This window comes from Papaver somniferum, chromosome 9 (genome assembly GCF_003573695.1).
Source record: "Papaver somniferum cultivar HN1 chromosome 9, ASM357369v1, whole genome shotgun sequence".
NCBI lineage: Eukaryota > Viridiplantae > Streptophyta > Magnoliopsida > Ranunculales > Papaveraceae > Papaver > Papaver somniferum.
Window position 1 is genome coordinate 2843784 of NC_039366.1, and position 20167 is coordinate 2863950.

Here is a 20167-nt window from a genome sequence, read left to right on the forward strand (position 1 = left end):
GGGCCAAGAGCATGATTCGGCGCTCATTTACCTATCCATTCTATTTTGCTTCGTCAATCCTTGATTCTTATTGGTCGTGGCCCATGAAGAGCATGATTCGACGCTCATTTACCCACCCATTCTACTGTGCTACGTCAATCCTTGATTCTTATTGGTCGAGGGCCAAGAACATGATTCGGCGCTCATTTACCTATCCATTGTATTTTGCTACGTCAATCCTTGATTCTTATTGGTCGTGGCCCAGGAAGAGCATGATTCGGCGCTCATTTACCTATCCATTATAATTTGGTACGTCAATCCTTGATTCTTATTGGTCGTGGCCCAGGAGCTCTAGAATTCGAGCTTTTGGTCTAACTTTCAATGTGAGGCCAGCAATTTCCACTCAAATTATATATAAAATAGAATCGTGGGATTGACGTAGCAAAATAGAATGAGTAGGTAAATGAGCGCCGAATCTCTTTCAATATACATAACTTATTTTTTACATAAAAACCTATACGCTTACATGGATTAATTATCTTTGGGACAACCAATTTGAACCCGTGCAACGGACTGGCGCTTATATATAAAATATTTATCGACCATAGCAATGGTAAAAATGAAGGTGATGAGAGTGATGACGATTTAACTATTTTATAATTTTTATGATCGCAACTTTTAATTTGTTATTGTTGCATTTTTTCCTTGGATTAGAACTCGATAGAAACATTAATTAGATTCCAAACTGATAATCTCTCCGAACCAAGTTGAATCTGTAAAAAAAAGTAATAATTTTCTTTTTTTTTATTACGAAAATCTAATCATATCTTAATGAAACTGATAGAAGAGAAAATATTTTGCAATTGGAAATTGCTGGCCTCACATTGAAAGTTAGACCAAAAGCTCGAATTCTAGAGCTCCTGGGCCACGACCAATAAGAATCAAGGATTGACGTAGCAAATTATATTGGATAGGTAAATGAGCGCCGAATCATGCTCTTCCTGGTCCACGACCAATAAGAATCAAGGATTGACGTTGCAAAATAGAATGGATAGGTAAATGAGCGCCGAATCATGTTCTTGGCCCCCGACCAATAAGAATCAAGGATTGACGTAGCACAGTAGAATGGGTGGGTAAATGAGCGTCGAATCATTGCTCTTGGCCCCCGACCAATAAGAATCGTGGGATTGACGTAGCAAAATAGAATGAGTAGGTAAATGAGCGCTGAATCACTTTCAATATACATAACCTATTTTTTACATAAAAACCTATACGCTTACATGGATTAATTACCTTTGGGACAACCAATTTGAACCCGTGCAACGGACTGGCGCTTATATATAAAATATTTATCGACCATAGCAATGGTAAAAATGAAGGTGATGAGAGTGATGACGATTTAACTATTTTATAATTTTTATGATAGCAACTTTTAATTTGTTACTGTTGCATTTTTTTCCTTGGATTAGAACTCGATAGAAACATTAATTAGATTCCAAACTGATAATCTCTCGGAACCAAGTTGAATCTGTAAAAAAAAGTAATAATTTTCTTTTTTTTTATTACGAAAATCTAATCATATCTTAATGAAACTGATAGAAGAGAAATATTTGGCAATTGGTAACTGAAGATGATTAGTACAATTTCAGAACTGGGAAAAAATTTCAAAATTTAAGCAAAATCCCCGAATATAAAAACATTGAATTTTTTAACTTATGCATTTATATCATAGTAACAAATTCGGTATGACAGAGTTAAACCCGTGCAACGCACGGGCTCAACACTAGTTCCTATATAAATATAGATGAGCTCGACATGATCTGTAGGGAATCAAGATATGACAGTAACCGAGCGACCCAGTTTTATGTCGGACCAGGTGGCTACTTTACTGATTCAACCGGTTCATACGCTCTAAAGTAATGACCGAGTCTATTCAAATGCCGAACAACCCAGTTTTATGATCAGTTCCTTTGTGATGGAATCCTTCCTGGGTGATGGAATACTTAAGCTCTAAGTAGGATAGGAGACTCTAACTATTTATTACTTGCTGCCAGAAGCTTGAGTGATCAGTTTCTTTCTTTAAGAAAATTATTATCAAAAATGCAGCTAATAATACCTTACCAGTTGGACATAAAAATTGTCTTCCAAGCCACATCGACAATGTTGAGGGATCACATTAAATTTGGCCGACCTCATCAATGGACTGGATGGGAGGAGCCCACCCCAACCCGGTAGGGGTGCGTCTCCTTGAAGGGGTAATCGGGGGAAGATAAGGATGGCACCCTCCATTAGGGAGCTGAATTGTGTCAAAAGACGCCAATATCATAGAACTATAACTCAAACAAGAGTATAGGTCTGTCGTATTGGCGCATAAAAGCATCCTGCAGAGGAAAAAATACGGAAGATGATAAGGCGGGATCAATGGGTCGTTGCGCGAGAGCGTAAAGACCTCCTGCGATTTCGTCACATGACAAAAATGAATACCTTGGGGCAAGGATAAGTCCTATTAACAGGGTGAGGCTGATTAAGACCTCTACTTAGAGGGCACAATAAGACCTCCATAAGAAACACGAAGACCTATATTGTGATCATATTATTGCCATGGGATACTAATAATGCAGGAATCAACAAGGGAGGTAATAATACAATGCGATTGAATGAGCTAAAGATGGACAAAGAACAAAAGTGAGAAAGATGAAGCACATGAAAATGAACATGCGAGGAACAATACATACACGAAGAGGAACATATATACTAAAGACGAAGCCAAAGTAATAAAGAATGAAAGCAATTTGAAATCAAATCAATATTAACGCGGCAGAATAAGATAAATAACTCAAACATTACCTACAAGTTCCATTTAATCAACAATAGAAAAGCAATCTCATCATATAAGCATCACATTCGCATAGCACAAGCATTCTCATCACATAAGCATTTCATGGCATAAGCATCACATACACATTTCATGGCATAACCATCACATAGTCGTTATAATCGCACAAGTGTTTTCTAAAATTTTATTAGAATAATGTCGCATGATAAAGCACAAAGGAATGAACGCCATGCAGGAAGCTGAGGCACGATAAACGGGATGACATCATCAAAGGGGCGATATCAACAATTCAAAGATAGAAGTACACCGGATCCACAACAAAGAAGCCAGACTTGAAAAAATAACTAACGCTTTCTCAAGGTTTCTCCCCTCATAGATAAAAAACAGAGGCAACCATGGATTACCAAAGCATCATTCCATGTTTTTTATCTTCTCGATCAGAATCATTTCCAAAGAAGACGCTCACTCATGAACAACAAGAATCTTCACTCATGAACTACAAGAATCTTCACCGACAATAGAGTAAGCGAAATGGAAGCTATCTCAAAGAAGCCACACACAATAGTTCATTAACCTCCAACATCAACAACCAACCCTCAACCTTAAACACCAAGATAAGGATAAGACGCAGACGTTGTGGGTTTTTTCATAAACGAATAATAACACAGATGGTTCAAAGTCGGGAGAACAAAAATAGGCCACGGGTTCGAATTCGCTTCGCCCTGTTACATATTTTTCAATTTCTTATCATTTTTAAGGGGGAATAAATAAAGAATAACAGAAAAATGTTATGCGTTAACATAGCATAGGGAAGCTGGAACAATTGGTCAAGAGAATAATATGTGCGCCTGTGGTCGCGTGTTCGATTCTCACCTCATGCGTGTCCTTTTAGTATATTTATATTTAAGCTATTAAGGGGGAAGATGAGGATAAAGGTCTGCAGTTGTTTAGTTATTTCGCACAGCAGTGTTGTCACAGATAATTCAGTACGGTACATCGCAAGGAGAAGGTCATGGGATCAAATTATACAAAATTGCCTCTCGCATAGTTGGACTTTGATTACTTCGCACGTTCTTTGATTATTTCGCACAAGGGTGTTATCTTAGTTGGTATGGTGCGAGGAAATGCAAAAGGAAAGTCAAGGGTTCAAGTCTCATTTCTCACACATATTTTTGATGCGCGACGTTCATATATTTCAAGGCATTTATTTACTTCTTTGACAACAACATCAACTCGCATAAAAGCACAACATGAGGCAGAGAACATGGAGTAATAATTTCACATTCAAGGACGGATACTTCTTATATTTCGAGGATTAGTTCTTATACTTCTTCAAGTATACTTCATACTTCACATACTTTAAGGAATGATACTTTTTATTTACTTCGCAAAGATTCGGAACTTAACAAAAGAATAGAGGCATCAATATTGTTTTTAAGAAAAGTAGTATTCTTTCGCGTAGTTCCTTCATCAACAAAGATCAAAGTCTACACTAACATCATACATCTCTCTTCAACAACTACAACAATGAGGATTTTTTCTTAAAGATCGCTCTTCAAGCAATATTCAAGAAAAAAAAGCCAAAATGTAGGGCCAGAATATCGCACAACACATTTTATTAGTGCGCGTGATTCATTCATTTCCTTAGTGCGGGAGAAGACGTATCTCGGGCATGAGAAGACATAGCACGTGCGAGAAGACCCAACATAACCGTGCGAGAACATCGCACGTCAGATCCGAAAATAGGAGCTTTGTTAGCTGTCATCCACTATGTAAAAACCTATATAAAGAGAGAGGTAGGAGAGAGAAAAGAGAGAGATGTATTTGTAAAGAGGGGTCAACTTTATCTTTTATATTCATCTTCTTCCCCAAAAACTAGATCTGGAGCTTAACCAAAAACCCATTAATGGAGGTTACAAATGTAATACTCATGTAATTTCAACAATCATAGTGAAGAACCATGGATATAAATCACATTGATCGAACCATGTAAAATCCTTGTGTCCAGTTACAATTTTAGCACTTTAATCTTCATTTTCATATTCAATAGGTTTAGATTTATAGAATTATTAAGGGGTGTTAGTAATAGGATTTTCCGCTACTACAGTGATCATTGTATATTGCAGACCAAGAACAGACAACTAAGAAAACGGTCTGAAAGATTCCAAGTTCCGAGGAAACGGTTACCCAGGAAGCGGAGGGTATCAAGGTGTTGGTGTAACTTCAGAGGTGATTGTTACAATTTTCTCCATTCTTCTGCACAAGCCAAAGCCTAAATTTGCTGCTGAAATTACCTCTACAACAAGTACTACGGCGGATTATACTTATACCTTTATTAATAAAAGAAGAGTCAAGCTACATCCACTGAGACGCTCTTAAGGAGGGGCATAGGAATGTAGAACGCGTGCCTAAAATGGTATTAAATCACTATAATTGGTTCAGTGTTGGAACCAGGATTTAAGAACGGGAGGCGGTTTGGAAAAAATTAATTTATTTTTTTGCGAACTTAAAGAAAAACACTACCTCTCTTAGCAAGAATACCGGGAATACTTAACAGAAATGTGGAACCTCTTGTTCTTTCAAACAATCAACTGCAATTTCGTGCAGCAGCAACAGCTCCTCACTGCACTTGCAGGAGTTAAATATCGCACATATTAATAATCACGCGAAGTGAAGAATACAACATACGCGAGGAGAATCGCACACAGCAAATTGAGATGTCACATCAGATGATGTCAGCAAAGTCATGGGTAAAGTGTGAGGAGTTATGCGAAGATGAGCGGTTGTATATGAGCGAATATGTTGCATAGAGATCCCGAAAATAAAGGAATTCTTAGCTGTCATCCACTATGTAAAACCCTATATAAAGGAGAGAGTAGTTGTATTGTAGAGGATTCTAGGACAAGTCTTGTAAGAGAGATTTTAAGAGAGAGAAAGTGATTTTAGCTTAAGAGAAGTGTTATTGTAGATTTCCATCTATCTTGTAAACAATCTGAATCTATCCAATTAATAAGATCGTTATCCGAAATGATTATACAGAAAAGTAATTAGATCAAGTGGAATGTAGTTGTAAGATTTCTTACAACTACATTTTTGGCGCTAGAAAACAACTTTGGATGAAAAATCCTGGTATCATATCATAAATTGAAAAAGAAAATAGTGAGATCAAGACATTGAGCAAATGGTAAGAATTGAATCTGTTGTGGAACAAGGAATGACGACTAGAAGGAGTAACAGACCCGCTGAACGAAGAAGAATTATAAATCTCGAGCAAGAAGAAGAAGAAAGAATGGACGAAAATCAAAGAGAAGAAAATCCAATTCGATTTCAACGAGGACAAGAACAGAATATTGATTATGATAGAGTAAGTGTCCACACTGCGATGACAAATTCTACAAAAGAAGAACAGAGAAATGGGAACGAAGAACCAATTACAACGAGTGAAGGAAATATGATGATTGCAGAGCTTAGGCAAAAATTAATAATCGAAAGAAAGAGGGAAGAAGAGGAGCGTGCGAATTTGATCCGTCAAAATGATGATTTAAGAGAAGAGAATCTTAGATTGCATGAACAAAGGTAAAGAAGTGTTACACGCTCAAGATCAAGATCTAGTAGGAATTCTTCGAGACAGAGCCAATCTAATCGAAGAAACGATATGCGAGAGCAACATATGGAGGTCATTGAATAAAATTCACAAGAAGATGAAAATTTGGCAGATCACAGGGAAAGAAGACGTATAATTGAGTTAGCAACTAATTGTTATGAGCATCCACGCGAACTTCTTCGTAGAGACAATACTAATCCTGAAAAAGAAGAAGAATATCCAAGGAAAGGACAAATGATATTACATGGTAGGGAGACGCACAGAGAAGAATATAAGCGCGAACGAGAACATGGATAGACAGAGAAGAAGGGAAGAGTTAGAAGAAAGAGAATTACAAAGTGGATTGCGTCACATTGATGGTAGAAGAAGGGGGAACGAACATGATCACATAGAATATAGGAATCAAGGTCGAATGACACCACAAGAAAGATAAATATCAAGACATCGATATGATCGCACAAGCAACGAAGAAAGGCACGATAAAATACAAATTGAAACAAATGCTGAAAGACGTAGGCGAAGAAGAGAGGAAGCTGAAAAACAGGAGATACAAGAGGCAATACAACAAAATAATCATGAAAACAGATTGAGACAAGCAATACTAAAAAGACCTATGCAAGAAGATTTGGATCAATCGTTTAGCAAAGATATACTCAGGGAGATGGCAGAATTAAGAGAAATGATGACTGTAAAAATAAATGATGGGAGAAGACAACTAGAAGAAGCAGTGGAGGAAGCAGGAAAAACTCCATTTACAAATGAAATTCAAAGAGCACCGATACCATCTAAGTGCAGTTTACCCGCATTGACAATCATATTTGAGGGAAGTGCATGCGTGATCCAACATGTGAAGGCTTACTCTAGATGTTTATTACAGTGGGAAAATTATGATGCAGTAATGTGTAAGTATTTTGCTGCAAGCTTACCAGGTGAAACTCTGAAATGGTTTGAAGGATTACCTGTAGAGTCCATTGGTTCATTCCATCATTTACAAAACATCTTTTTGGGGCAGTACATAAGTAACAATCTATCAAGACCTGGAATTGAAACTGCATTTGGACTTCGCAGAAGAACGAATGAAAGCTTAAGTCATCTAACGACTCGCTGGAGAACAATGTGTAGTGAAATGGGAAGGAGGTTGGACGAGAGACATCTTATTCTGGGATTCATAAATTCTCTTTTCGCAACAGATCTATTGTACACCCAAATTTTTAAAGTAAAAGATACAATTACAATGTCAGAATTACGCGAATTTCAAGAAGAATATATATCCCTAGAAGAAAAGCAGAGAGATATGAAATCTTACCCAATTGCAGTATCAGAATTGAAAGGTGGAAATACAAGTTTACTTCCGAGACTCACGAATGTTGTTGCGATTACATCGCAGAGAAATCAAGGGAGGATTAACGCAGAGATGGAACAAAAATTAGTAGCTATGGGCAGTGCAGATCAGGCAGAGTTTGAAAAAGAGTACAGAGATAAACAACTTCAAAAATATGTAAATAATGATACAGCTCAGCCAGGTAACTCTACAGGACAACAAACAAATTATAACAAGAAAGCCGGAAGAATAGTGTGGCAACAAGTAAATCTGCCAAAACTAAATACTACAGTAGATAAAGTATGGGAAGCTTCTCTCCTAATAGATGACATTCCAGAACCACAAAATGCAAGCGAAGATCCACCACCATGGAGGAGGAGTAAAGAGTTTTCTGTCTATCACAGATTCCATGGTCATACAACTAGAAATTGCAGAAATGTGAGGAAGATTATATTGTGGATGATCGAGCAGGGGAAATTAGACCACTTTCTACTAAATCAAACAGTAAATTTGCCACCACCACCATCTCAAGGAAATAAATACGTAAAGGAAATGGATAGGAAAACATTTGTTATTGAGGTGGGAGCGAAACTAAAGAATCTATCATGTAACTCGATCATAGATTCATTCAAAACCATAGAAGATTTTCATGATAATATCTTAAGTCGAGTATATGCAAGATATGATGAGGGAAGGGAAATTTTTAACCTGGAAAAAGTATCATCTGAAGGACTGGCAAAAGCAGAAGATTTCGTTCAGCGCAGATGAATTCCCAGAAGGAAAAGATTCGCATGAGTTCCCGTTAGTGGTAAGATTGAGAATCAACCCGAAACCATTAGAAGAAGAAGAGAAAAATACCTGGGAGATAAATATATTCTTATAGACACTAGAAGTTTAGTCGACATTCCATTTATCACACATACAAAACAATGAGTAGTAGAGACGATGAACTGATCCCCTCAACGTACAAGATCTATGGTTTTAATGGCTCTGCGAACAAACCAAAAGGGGAGGAGACTATGAGGATTCTTCTGCAAAGCTTATCGACAAATATCAAATTTTTTGTAGTGGATGTCGAGTCACCATACAATGCTTTAATAGGAAGACCTTGGATGCATAGCATACTAGGTGTCACATCAACTTTTCATCAGTGTATAAAGTTTCGTTTACCGAAGGGTGTTGGAATTATAAGAGGGGACATAATTGAAAGTAAAAGTTGTCAAGAAATTGATATTGATAGATGCGAAGCAAGGGAGTCTAAGCGAAGAAATTGGCAAAAGAATGTAGTAGATAGTAAAAGCGCAGAGAGATTAATGGTCGATATTTGAGGAAGTATAATGAAATCGAGTAACGGAAGGAAGGAAACAACACTTGATGAAAATTTCATGGTGGAAGGAAATTGGTAGAAGAAATCAATAAAAGAAGTAGTAAAAAGGAATAATAAAAGATGCAGATGAATAGCAATAGAAGCAACAAAATGAGTGGAGACAAAACATCATAAGGTGGAAAGAAAAAGGATGTTTGCACAATGCCAGTTGAATGATTATAAACATGGGCGACACATTCGTATGGAATGTCGCACACATGCGAATTTCGGAAGAGTCAGAAATGAGGAAGACAAATGCATATAACGAATGTGTATGATTTTCTTTGAATCAGATGATTTTATAACAACATTTATGTACTACAGTTGATTGAAATGAAAAACTTTAAATTCAGATGATAAAACCATAATAAGAAAATACAAAGAGAAATCTTTATAATAAGACCTTTATAAAAGGCTACAGAAAAAGATATTTACTATCAGATTGTCTAGGAATCCAAATATGGCGTGCACCCTAGTTCGCTTATATGCAAGAGGAAAAATAGTAAGACCTAACGCACGTCATAATTGGAAAGACCTATAAGGCATGACTCAAGGGAAGGATACACCGACCCCGGAACTTGAGTTGTGGAGATTTGGTGTGAGAATTAAACGATAATGCCCACCCGGGAGAGATACCTTAAATTTTCAGTCTAAGATACTAATCTTAGATTGAGAGCATAAGGTGAGAACGACTCTCCTATGGAGTGCAGAAACTCGATCAGGGAACCGAGGTACACGGTTGAGTCAAGAGTGCCCGGGACGTCTGGATCGTACCTTGCCACTCTTGACAAGTGACTATGATGCACCCGGTCCGAATATACCCCACTTAGGGTGCGATCTTGCTGCCATAAACCCTATAGGTAGTGTATGCGAGATTGCGAAATCAACTGGTTGTTGAAAAGCCGGATGGGAAGAGCCATAATCTTAACCAGATAGAGATAAGCTTCCTTGAAGGGGAAACCAGGGGGAATATAATGACGGCACCATCCATTAGGGAGATGAAGTGTGTCAAAAGACGTAAATGTTCCAAGACTTTTACTCATGGGAGTAGTAAGACTTGAGATATTTATGCGGATTAACCTGAAGAGGAAATAATACAAAGAGAAAATGGTAAGATGAGATCAATGGGTCAATACACTATAGTGTCATGACTTCCTGTGATTTCATCGCACATAAAAGAGGAAACATAAGACCTTTACATAGGAAGGAACAAATAAGACCTCACGAATAATATAAAGTAAATTCTCAAAGTTTCCCATGTGGTCGCACCAATAGAAACTCTAGATAAAGGATATCAATTATCTTGGTATAATCAAAGATGCAACAAATAACAAGAGGCAAGAATGAGGATGCGAAAGAAGTGTTATTTGCCACATTTTGATAATCTTACTTGTATACGAAGAAGACACAAATATGAAGCGAAGAAAAGAAGAATCATATTAAAAAGATGAAAGCAGAGTTTACAAGAATCTAAAAGATGAAAGCTGAATTTACAAGAAACTACAAGTATATTATAACAAGAAGAAGCAATCAATTTTAATCTTTCTCATTTCGCTCAGACTCAAAATCGTTGACTTCTTCTTCAGAATCATCCGCTTCATCAGTAACTTGGATATCAGGGATTGGAACATTTTCAGGGATAGCTGGGAATTGGTTCTTCGACAAAGGAATACCATTCTCGACACAAAATTTCGTAACAGCAACCTCACGAGAACGATTAGCTTCTTTGTTATTGTTTTGGACTAAGTTAAACCAATTTTGCTTCAGTTGCTGATACTTTGAATTACGAGCAGACGATTCTTCTTCTTTAGCGGCTAAGCGAGTTTCTAGATCTAAAATTCGCTTTTGTTGTTCCTTCTCTTTCTCTGTGAAGTAAAAAATTGAGAAAGGTTAAGGGATATAAAAACAAAAAGATGATATATAAAAACGAAGATCAAAGAATAACAGATGACCTTCATAATTGGAAATAATGTCTGCGACCAGTGTAGAATGCTCAGTGTGAAGACTAACATTTACACCTAAATTATTTCTAGCTTCGTTCAGAACCCTAGCATCCCAATTGAACTCAGCTCCACTTTCTATAAGAAGTCGAGATCGAACTAAGTTTCTTTCCTCAACAAGAATGTCTCTCTCATGACGAGCCGAACCACGCTCTATCTTAATCTGAATAAGGGATTATTGAAATTTTTCTAATGCTTTCGCACCCCTAAGAGCAATTTCATCTTTTTCAGTAATAAGATCGTTCTTCTTTGCCTCCAATATTTGAACCGCTTCTTTCTCCTCATAAAAGCGTCGTTTAAAATTGTTCGCAGTGGATAATGCATTTATATGGCGTTCCCTAAGAGTAATATATTTAATCTTAATTCTTCTAAGCTAAAATTTTCAAATCCTTGAGTGGGGAAATTATTTAGAGAAGAATTGAGATGTTCTAAAAGAGTTTCAACATCAGGAAGGTTAGCGGCTTCATCTGAAAGGTTATACAGGTCTGCGAAGACCATCAAATAAGAAGTGCGAATGATTGAATGAAGGAAAAAGACCGAGAAAGTATGAATTACATACCAATGAGTTCCTTCTTTCTTTCTCGAACTTGAAGGACCAATTGAGAATTAGTTGAATTCTCATTTTTAAGTTGGGTATTCTCGTTCGCAAGGATTACATTTGCATCTGAAAGAGTAGATTTATCATGTTTCAGTTTGGTAATCTCATCTTGTAACTTCTGAAGTTTCCTATCATTTTCTAAAGAAATTGCATAAGATATGCGGGCACCCTGCAAGGATAAAATATCATAAGTGGATGTTGCGAATAAGGAAAAAATCAAAGATAAATGTTATAGAGTGTTACCATGCCATTCATTGCAAATTGGAAGTCTGGATTTATCGCAGAGGCAACTCCGCGAAGAGATCGATCCCCCAAATCAGGAACAGTAGAGATCTTTGAGACCAATTGGAAGGCACGTTCTATTTCATTAACAATATTGTTGCCTTTGAAGAAGAATCGTATCTCGCACGTTTCCTAGAGACATCATCTTTCAATGAGGTTTTCTGGGGTAAATTCTTTGAAGCAGGTCTCTTAGGGATTCTCTTGCTTTTTCCTATAACTTTGTCGCTCAATGGATTTGTGTGAATAATCAAGATAAGTAACAGAGGCAACAATATTGTTTAAATGAGAAGTGTGTTTCTTACTTATTTATTCTGCGAAGTTCATACCTTGAGCGAAGTAGTGACTTTTGAGACATCCTGCGAAAGAGAAGAAATAAAATATAAGAAAATTACAAAGATTTACAAGATGGGTTAAGAGGGTCACATACCACTACTTTCTTTTCCTCGTTTTCGAGTAATTTGTATTCCCAAGGTTGATAAGGGGGAAAATCTTCGGGAAGAGGATTGTCCAAACCATCCACGGTTCTACCAGAAACAAAGGGCCCATGCAAGAAAAACAGGACAATTAAGCCAACTGGAATCATTAGATCTGCGAGTAGCACGATTTGAATTTGAATTCCAATCTACATATCACATTATTTTATCATCCTCGGCGAAACATCTGCTCTCCTTACGCGAACAACCCATTTAGTCACATTACTTTTCATGATAGCGACATAATAATTCTAAAAGAAATTATCAAGAGTGTACTCAGCAGGATCTATGACTTTGTCGCGATGACCTTCTTTTCGCACCTCCTCGGGATAAGAATTTTCAAGACCAGCTGCGCGACGAGCATACTCTAAGGGTAACCTAATATCATCGCCACTAAGTTGAAATATTCCTCGTGTGAATCTCTAATCAGCAAGAATTCTATAGAACAGAGTAATTTCAGGGTTATATAACGGAATTGGCAGAGATTGAAGTTGACCTAGTGAAATAATGATTCTTCGGCGATTCCGTTCCTCAAATCTAATTAGTTCGAGGTTAAGTTTGGATGCGAAGTTGCAAGAAGGAGGAAGGGAGGGTTCATAACCTTTTTGATTAAAGTTGGTTTTCATTCTGTTAAATTCGACTTCCATCTTTGTACCAGCGGGAGCCATTAGAGAATGGGGATGAAGAATATGAATTTGCAGAGAAGGAGAGAGAATGAAGAAGACAAAAAGAAGGTAAAAGAGAGATATCATATGAGAAAGATAATATATATAGGAAGGAGCGACCCGTTTTTCAAAATTTACTCTCATTAATGCGAGGAAACGAACAAATAAAAACTTGCGGTTAAAAAAGACGTGTCAAGAAATGAATGGTTAAAAGGACACGCGTACATAAGAAAGACTTGAAATCCGGATAACTGTCGGCAAAGTAAAAAGGAAAAAGATAAGCATGCGCGATTTGAAAACGGAGAATTTCTCATATCGCTCACTTTGAAGAATCAAGCGACATGAGAAGAGGAAAATGTAGGAGTTAAATATCGCACATATTAATAATCACGCGAAGTGAAGTATACAACATACGCGAGGAGAATCGCACACAGCAAATTGAGATGTCACATCAGATGATATCAGCAAAGTCACGGGTAAAGTGTGAGGAGTTATACGAAGATGAAAGATATGCGAAGATGAGCGGTTGTATATGAGCGAATATGTCGCATAGAGATCCTGAAAATAAAAGAATTCTTAGTTGTCATCCACTATGTAAAACCCTATATAAAGAAGAGAGTAGTTGTATTGTAGAGGATTGTAGGACAAGTCTTGTAAAAGAGATTGTAAGAGAGAGAAAGTGAGCTTAGCTTAAGAGAAGTGTTATTGTAGATTTCCATTTATCTTATAAACAACCTGAATCTATCCAATTAATAAGATCGTTATGCGGAATGATTACATAGATAAGTAATTAGATCAAGTGGAATGTATTTGTAAGATTTCTTACAACTACAGCACTTCTCAACGAATTCCTACATAGTAAAATTATGATATTAATCCAAAACTAGCCAAAGAACCATAAGTGGATACTCAAACATGCAAATAATTCAGTAAATGACCTAAAATAGGTAGAGTGTGATTAAAATGCACCTGTCAAGATACTACCGTTTCACAAATGCAATATGTAACAAAAGATTAGTTGAGTTTATGTTCATGTTAAGATGAATATATCGCATATACCTTAATAATTTTCAGAGGTTGCATGCTGCTGCTGATTTAAGTCTCTTTGTGTCTCTTCTCGACCCAGAAGATATAAGGATATTATCGCCATCCCATGGTTCTTTAAATATCTTTGTGCATCTCTTTCCCTCTCTTGTCGACCCAGAAGATATAAAGCATATCACCGCCATCCCGTGATTCTTTAAATATCTTTGCGCTTTTTTCTCCCGATGCTTTCAATGAAACAAAGCTGTATATGTGTAACATTGGTATAACCCAAAAAGAACCCCCCACCCCCACGTATTCAGACTTCCAAATTTGTTTCCAGGTTCTTGTTTCTAGATCATAACGACGGACTAGTCCCTGCTCGGCTACCAAGGTTTCACCCCGCCTCGTGACAGCAAATGACAATTTCGATCCGAAATTATAGTTTAACATACTCCAAGACTTGTTATATAGCTTTTTCCCGTGGTAAGTAAAATTATCAATCTCCTCCTTATTTTTCCTTAAAAACCAGAAGTCCGCTTCCCACGAGCCCTTCTCGAAATATGCACAATACGAAGGCTACGCCTGTAGGGTGCAGTTAACCGATCTGTTTAGGTAGGGAGAACTTTGAAATCCTCCGTTGCCAAATCAAAGGCCACAATCCCTGCAGATTGTTGCAACCGTAACGATAAAATTCAAAGAAAATGTTCGAACTGATTTTATGAAAAGATTAAATAAATACTCAAAATGTTGACAGCAAATAGAGGACAGAGTCACGTGTTCAACACGCTGTCCTTAACACAAAGTTAACCGGTACGCTTCAATAATGAGTGATGCCTATATCCTATGATCAAGTTGTATCCAGGATAAAACTTCCCGATGCAAGCACTATTAGCACTACAGTACTTGCCCACTCTTACGAACTCAACAACAATGGCACAAAGAAAGAAAAAACCACACAGAGGGAGAGAAACGAAAAGAAGAGGATAGTATCTCTCCTGAACACAAAGATAAATGAAAAAGAAGAGTTCTTTTTATAGGCAAATAGAGGAGGTGAAATTAATGCACATTAATGTGCGAAATTATTCTGCATGCGAAGTAATGGTGTCAAGATGTCGACATAATTTTATCATCAAACAGTCAAAAAACGATAAGCAATGTCGACATCCATGCAAATAAAATGCGTTAGAAAATTTGTTTTCATCAGTGTTTTAAAACCCGGATCAAACCGTCCGATCCGACCGGTAAACCACTGAACCAGTGAGAAATCTGGGTTGGGTCAACAGTGACCCAGCAACTTGTCCAAAAAACCAGTGAAACGGTCTAATCGGACGATCCAACCGGTGATCCAGTCGACCCGGCTGGGTTTCTCAGCTGATTCACGGGTCGTTTTCCATCACAATTTCAGAGGGAGATAGCCAAATCCCTGAGCTACACGGACATTATTGTGTTTCTTTTTGTCGATTGACAACCCTGGAAGATTAACAATTTCTCTTGTGATGGGATTAATGATGTATAAAGGTTGTTCAGGCCTTCTGCCTAGACATTTTTGCGTGGTCTCGACAGGTGATAAACAAATCAATCCATTACACGAACCAACAATTTCACACACATTTTCTAGAAAATCGAAGTTGATGATATTGATCCTCTTTGTGACGTAATTAGGCTGGTTATCGCGAACCTCATCATCCTCATGGAACTGCGCATAGTAAAGCTCCCGAGGTCCCCTTCCTTCCAAGAAAATATAACTCATCGGTGCAGAATCAGAACCATCACTGTGATCAAGTTCCCGAGGGTGCAGATTCTGCTGTGATGATAAGAATCCATACCCATGGTGTCGCTCCAGATGTTGATGAGCAAAGTAAGTTGTATTAGCATAAAACCGTATGAAATTTCTCCAATCTCTACATACTTGTTTGCAATCTAATACCAACTCATCTGGTAATCTAGAAAGTATATTCAACGTGATTTCTTGGGGGAGACGTTTTAGAGGACTGTCCTCCATCTCCGCTTCCTCTACTAATTTAACTACGCCTAATAACACTAAGATTTGTACCAGAAACCAGAAAAACTGGTCGGAAATAAAATAAGAGCTGAAAGAATTCCGTTTCCGTTTGGCAATGTGCCTACACTCCACTGCTTAAACCAAAGGGTAATGCCTCTTATTTATAGGCCTAATAGAGAGAACAATGTCCTAATACAACTGGGAACAGGATTTCTAGTATAACTAGAAATAATATTTCTAAATCTAGAATCAAATTTTCCAACATTATGCACCGGTAAAGGTCAGTTAGTTGACTCTTTCTTTTTGTCTTAGAAAATTCGCCCCAGTTTTATATTGGCTAAGAAATTAAATTGTCATCCCCTGTTTTCCAATCTAAAAAAATGAGCTGCAAATCACACTGATTCCCTCGTCCCTATTCTATTACTATAATATAATTTCAGCTTAAATTAAAACCCTGAGGACGATTACACAAACAAATTAAGAAAGAGATGGACGTATCTGGAGAGCCTAGTTAGTAATTCTCCGAATCATTTCCGAATGATTCACGAACGTATCCGAACGAACGTATCCGAACTGACCGAATCCGAATGAAATTTCCAAACTATTTGAATTCCGAATCTAGTTTACGGATCATATGAATCTCACGAATGATTCGCGAACGTATCCGAATGATATTTCCGAACTAGAACTCGGAACCTAGTTTGAACGCCCAACCTCGGTCTCCTATAGGTAACTCTCTGACCAAAGTTCTATTGGTCGGTTTTCGTTTGATTTTGTATATATTTTATATTTAAATACAATTATTTAGTTAAAATTTTCTATCGGCAGTTGTTTAACTTGTGTTTTATGTGTTAATTTTTGAGTAAAAGTCTATAAACTCGTTTTATAATACATTTATGCAATTAAATTGTATACTTTTTGTTAAATAATCACGCTAAAATGTTTTTTCCATCTTATAAATCATATACAAATACAATTAGTCTCGTAATAAGATCATGATACTTATCAATTTATCATATATGTAAGCCGAATTTTAAGTGCCGAACTCACATTATAAAACGAATATACACGTACGTATGTCGTTTACTGTCCGAACAACGAACCGTTGATCGGATTTTTGACCATATCCGGCCTATCCGAATTTGTATAATTGCCGTACGTATGTCTTCTCGAACTACTATCCGTATCCCGAATTGCTAACTAGGCTCCGGAGAACTATGTTTCAGCAAGTGCTAATTATTAAAGCACTTGAAGTTGGAACTCACGAGTCTTTCGTGCTGAAATTTACGAGGCCGGGCAAGACATGTCTTCTTGAAAATTACCAACTTCTAATTTTCATTCCTACCATTATACATGGTTATAATTTGCTGTCAAGGAAATATTTGGTAAAGATTAAAGGAAGACCAAACATATTCAGGATATATATCAAAAATGGAACGAAGATGTTCATGAATAATAAAAATCTACCTAAAATGGGTCATTTGTCCAAATATTTTTAAATCACGGTTTAAATGGACGAGTAAAAAATAGTTTGGGTGAAATGGCCAAAAAAAAAATAGTAAGGATGAAATTGGTTTCATCCTAGCTTAAATTTAAAAAATAGTAAGGATGAAACTGGATACATCCTGTGTAAATTAAAAATAAGAAAAAATATTTAAAAATGGGCACGATGAAACTGATTACATCCTGCCTATTTTTACATTTTTGTCCATTTAAACAGTATCAAAATCTAACTGTCCATTTCACTTAGGAATTGTTGATTTTGGTCTTTTTAACCAATTTTGTGAAAAATCCATGTGAGATGTGGCTTTTGAAGTTTCTCTAGAGATTGTTTGTCGAGAATTTGTTTAATAATTAAACGGAACTTGGTCAGCAAGTTGACTCAAAGAACAGGATACATGCACATGGTATTCGGCTGCGATAAGAGAAGATAAGGCTGATGACATGTGGTATAAGCTTATTTAGTATACAGTGACCCCAAGCTCCACTCCCCAACTACATTTTGCTACCTACCAATATTCTTATCAATACGTACAGTCTCTAGGAAATGGGTACACGCCTTAATTAGTATGGGTAGTCATACTAAGTTGTCTCCGTTCTTATCCGTTCTATAAATTGAGTTCAAAATCACACTGATTTCCTCATCTTTCTCTACTCCAATACAATTTCATCACAAGAGAGAAACTAATTAGTTTGTGGGAGTCCATTACTGGGTAATTAGAGAGTACTATTAAAATGGGTACTGGAAACAGTGTTAGGGTTTTCATTTTGTTGGGTCTTTTGTTTGCTGTTGTAACACTAATCGCCTCGGAGGTTTCAGCAGCTAACGATTTAGCTGAGAAGACAGGTGAGTCTTACTGATTGCTCATTATACAACCTATCTTAAAACTTTACTGTACATGCAATTTTTTTACATTAATATGAATTGTAACATAATGTTGACCTCTTGTATTGCAGCTAAGGAAGAGATATCTGCGGAAAATGGGCTACAAGATGCCAAGTACGGAGGGTATCAAGGCGGCGGTGGATATCCAGGTAATGGAGGGTATCAAGGCGGTGGTGGTAATGGAGGTAGATACCAAGGTGGCAGAGGTGGAGGACGTGGTAGGTACAGATGCCGACATGGGTGTTGTGACCGTGGTGGGTACTACAGAGGTGATTGCTACAATTGTTGCTATTCTGCTGCTCATGCCAAAGCCTTTGCAGCTGAAGCAACCACTACTACTGATAATCTCAAGCCTTAGAGATCTAGCTTACTATATGTATCTTGAAACCGCGGATAATCTTGAGCCTTAGAGAGATCTAGCTTATTATATGTATTTCGAAAATATGTATCCTTATTCCTTACCACCGAACTTAAGATTCTACGAGTAATATGAATGAATAAGATATGTTTTCATCTAGACAAACTTTGTTAAAATAGTAAAATAAGATATCTACTTTGCCGATCCGTTTGTAAAACTAGTAAAATATGAACTTTACCGATCCGATCCTATCGATTCACAGTTGATTTGTCGGATCTAGCAAACCATGGAGCTGAAAACTCATACGACATTGGATTAGACACACAATTGATATATACTGAAGCTGAGATACTCCTAAAATCCGATTGAACTTGGTTTACCTTATTTGGGGAAACAATTGCTTCAGCCAGAGGCAGTTTCCCCATGTGACCATGTTCATCACCCATCTTGACAAAATCGCCCAATTGGCTGGTTTAAACACACCGTTATCAAATAAATAAAATCGGACTAATTTTTATCTTTTTTAAACTTTAATTTTTTTATAATATTAAAAAGGTAAGAAGAAACATCATATCTCAAAAAGAATTAAATTTATTTGAAGGTAGGATATCATCCACTTTCAAATTTTGGACCAGTAAAGTGCGAATATCATCCACTTTCTTTGAAGGTAGGATCTTAGCAAGCCGTATTTCCAAAGAATTAAATTGAACCAATGGAATTTTTATTATATACATCTGGTGAATGGTACGGGGAAAAAAAATCGGTAGAAAAAAAAAATCAATCAGCGATTCATCAAAGTTTCATTCGACTCAATGAAACTTTAAGTAGAACAAAATTTTGGTTATCTGCATCAACCATCGTCTGGTAGGTTGTGTTTGTACGTGTTAACAACTATGGCCTCCGTCACCTGATTTTTATTGGGTGAAAAATATTGAAACCAGCATTATATGCTAATACCCACATTTTCAATTTGAATTACCGAGTGATGGAATGTAATAGTAATCAAACAAAACTAGATCTGCAAGTTCACTCAAAGAGCACGACATATGCACATGGTTTTTGGCTATGATAAGAGAAGATAAGGCTGATGTGGTATCAGCTGATTTATCATACAGAGACCCCATGCTGTCTACCCATATATTTACTCTGTACTGAATGGGTACACCGTACACGCCTTAATTAGTATGGGTGGTCAAATTTTGTCTCCCATCTTTTCAACTCTATAAATTGAGTTCAAAATCACACTGATTTTCATATCCTTATCTAGTTCA

General features: G+C 36.9%; 1 protein-coding gene across 1 annotated transcript; it reads left to right on the forward strand.

Moving 5' to 3' along the window:
- The first annotated feature begins 18234 nt into the window (after nt 1-18234).
- LOC113309038 (glycine-rich protein 3 short isoform-like) lies at nt 18235-19056 on the forward strand. The gene is made up of 2 exons (XM_026557468.1): nt 18235-18499; nt 18610-19056. Exons 1-2 carry the CDS (start codon nt 18388-18390, stop codon nt 18894-18896), a joined length of 399 nt encoding a protein of 132 aa, XP_026413253.1. The 5' UTR covers nt 18235-18387; the 3' UTR covers nt 18897-19056.
- The last annotated feature ends 1111 nt before the right edge of the window (nt 19057-20167 follow it).

Excerpts from the sequence above, each read along its gene's own strand:
- LOC113309038 (XM_026557468.1), top strand. The coding sequence starts at position 18,388 with ATGGGTACTGGAAACAGTGTTAGGGTTTTCATTTTGTTGGGTCTTTTG. Across the intron at positions 18,500-18,609 it reads CGATTTAGCTGAGAAGACAG|CTAAGGAAGAGATATCTGCG; the intron begins GTGAGTCTTACT and ends CTTGTATTGCAG.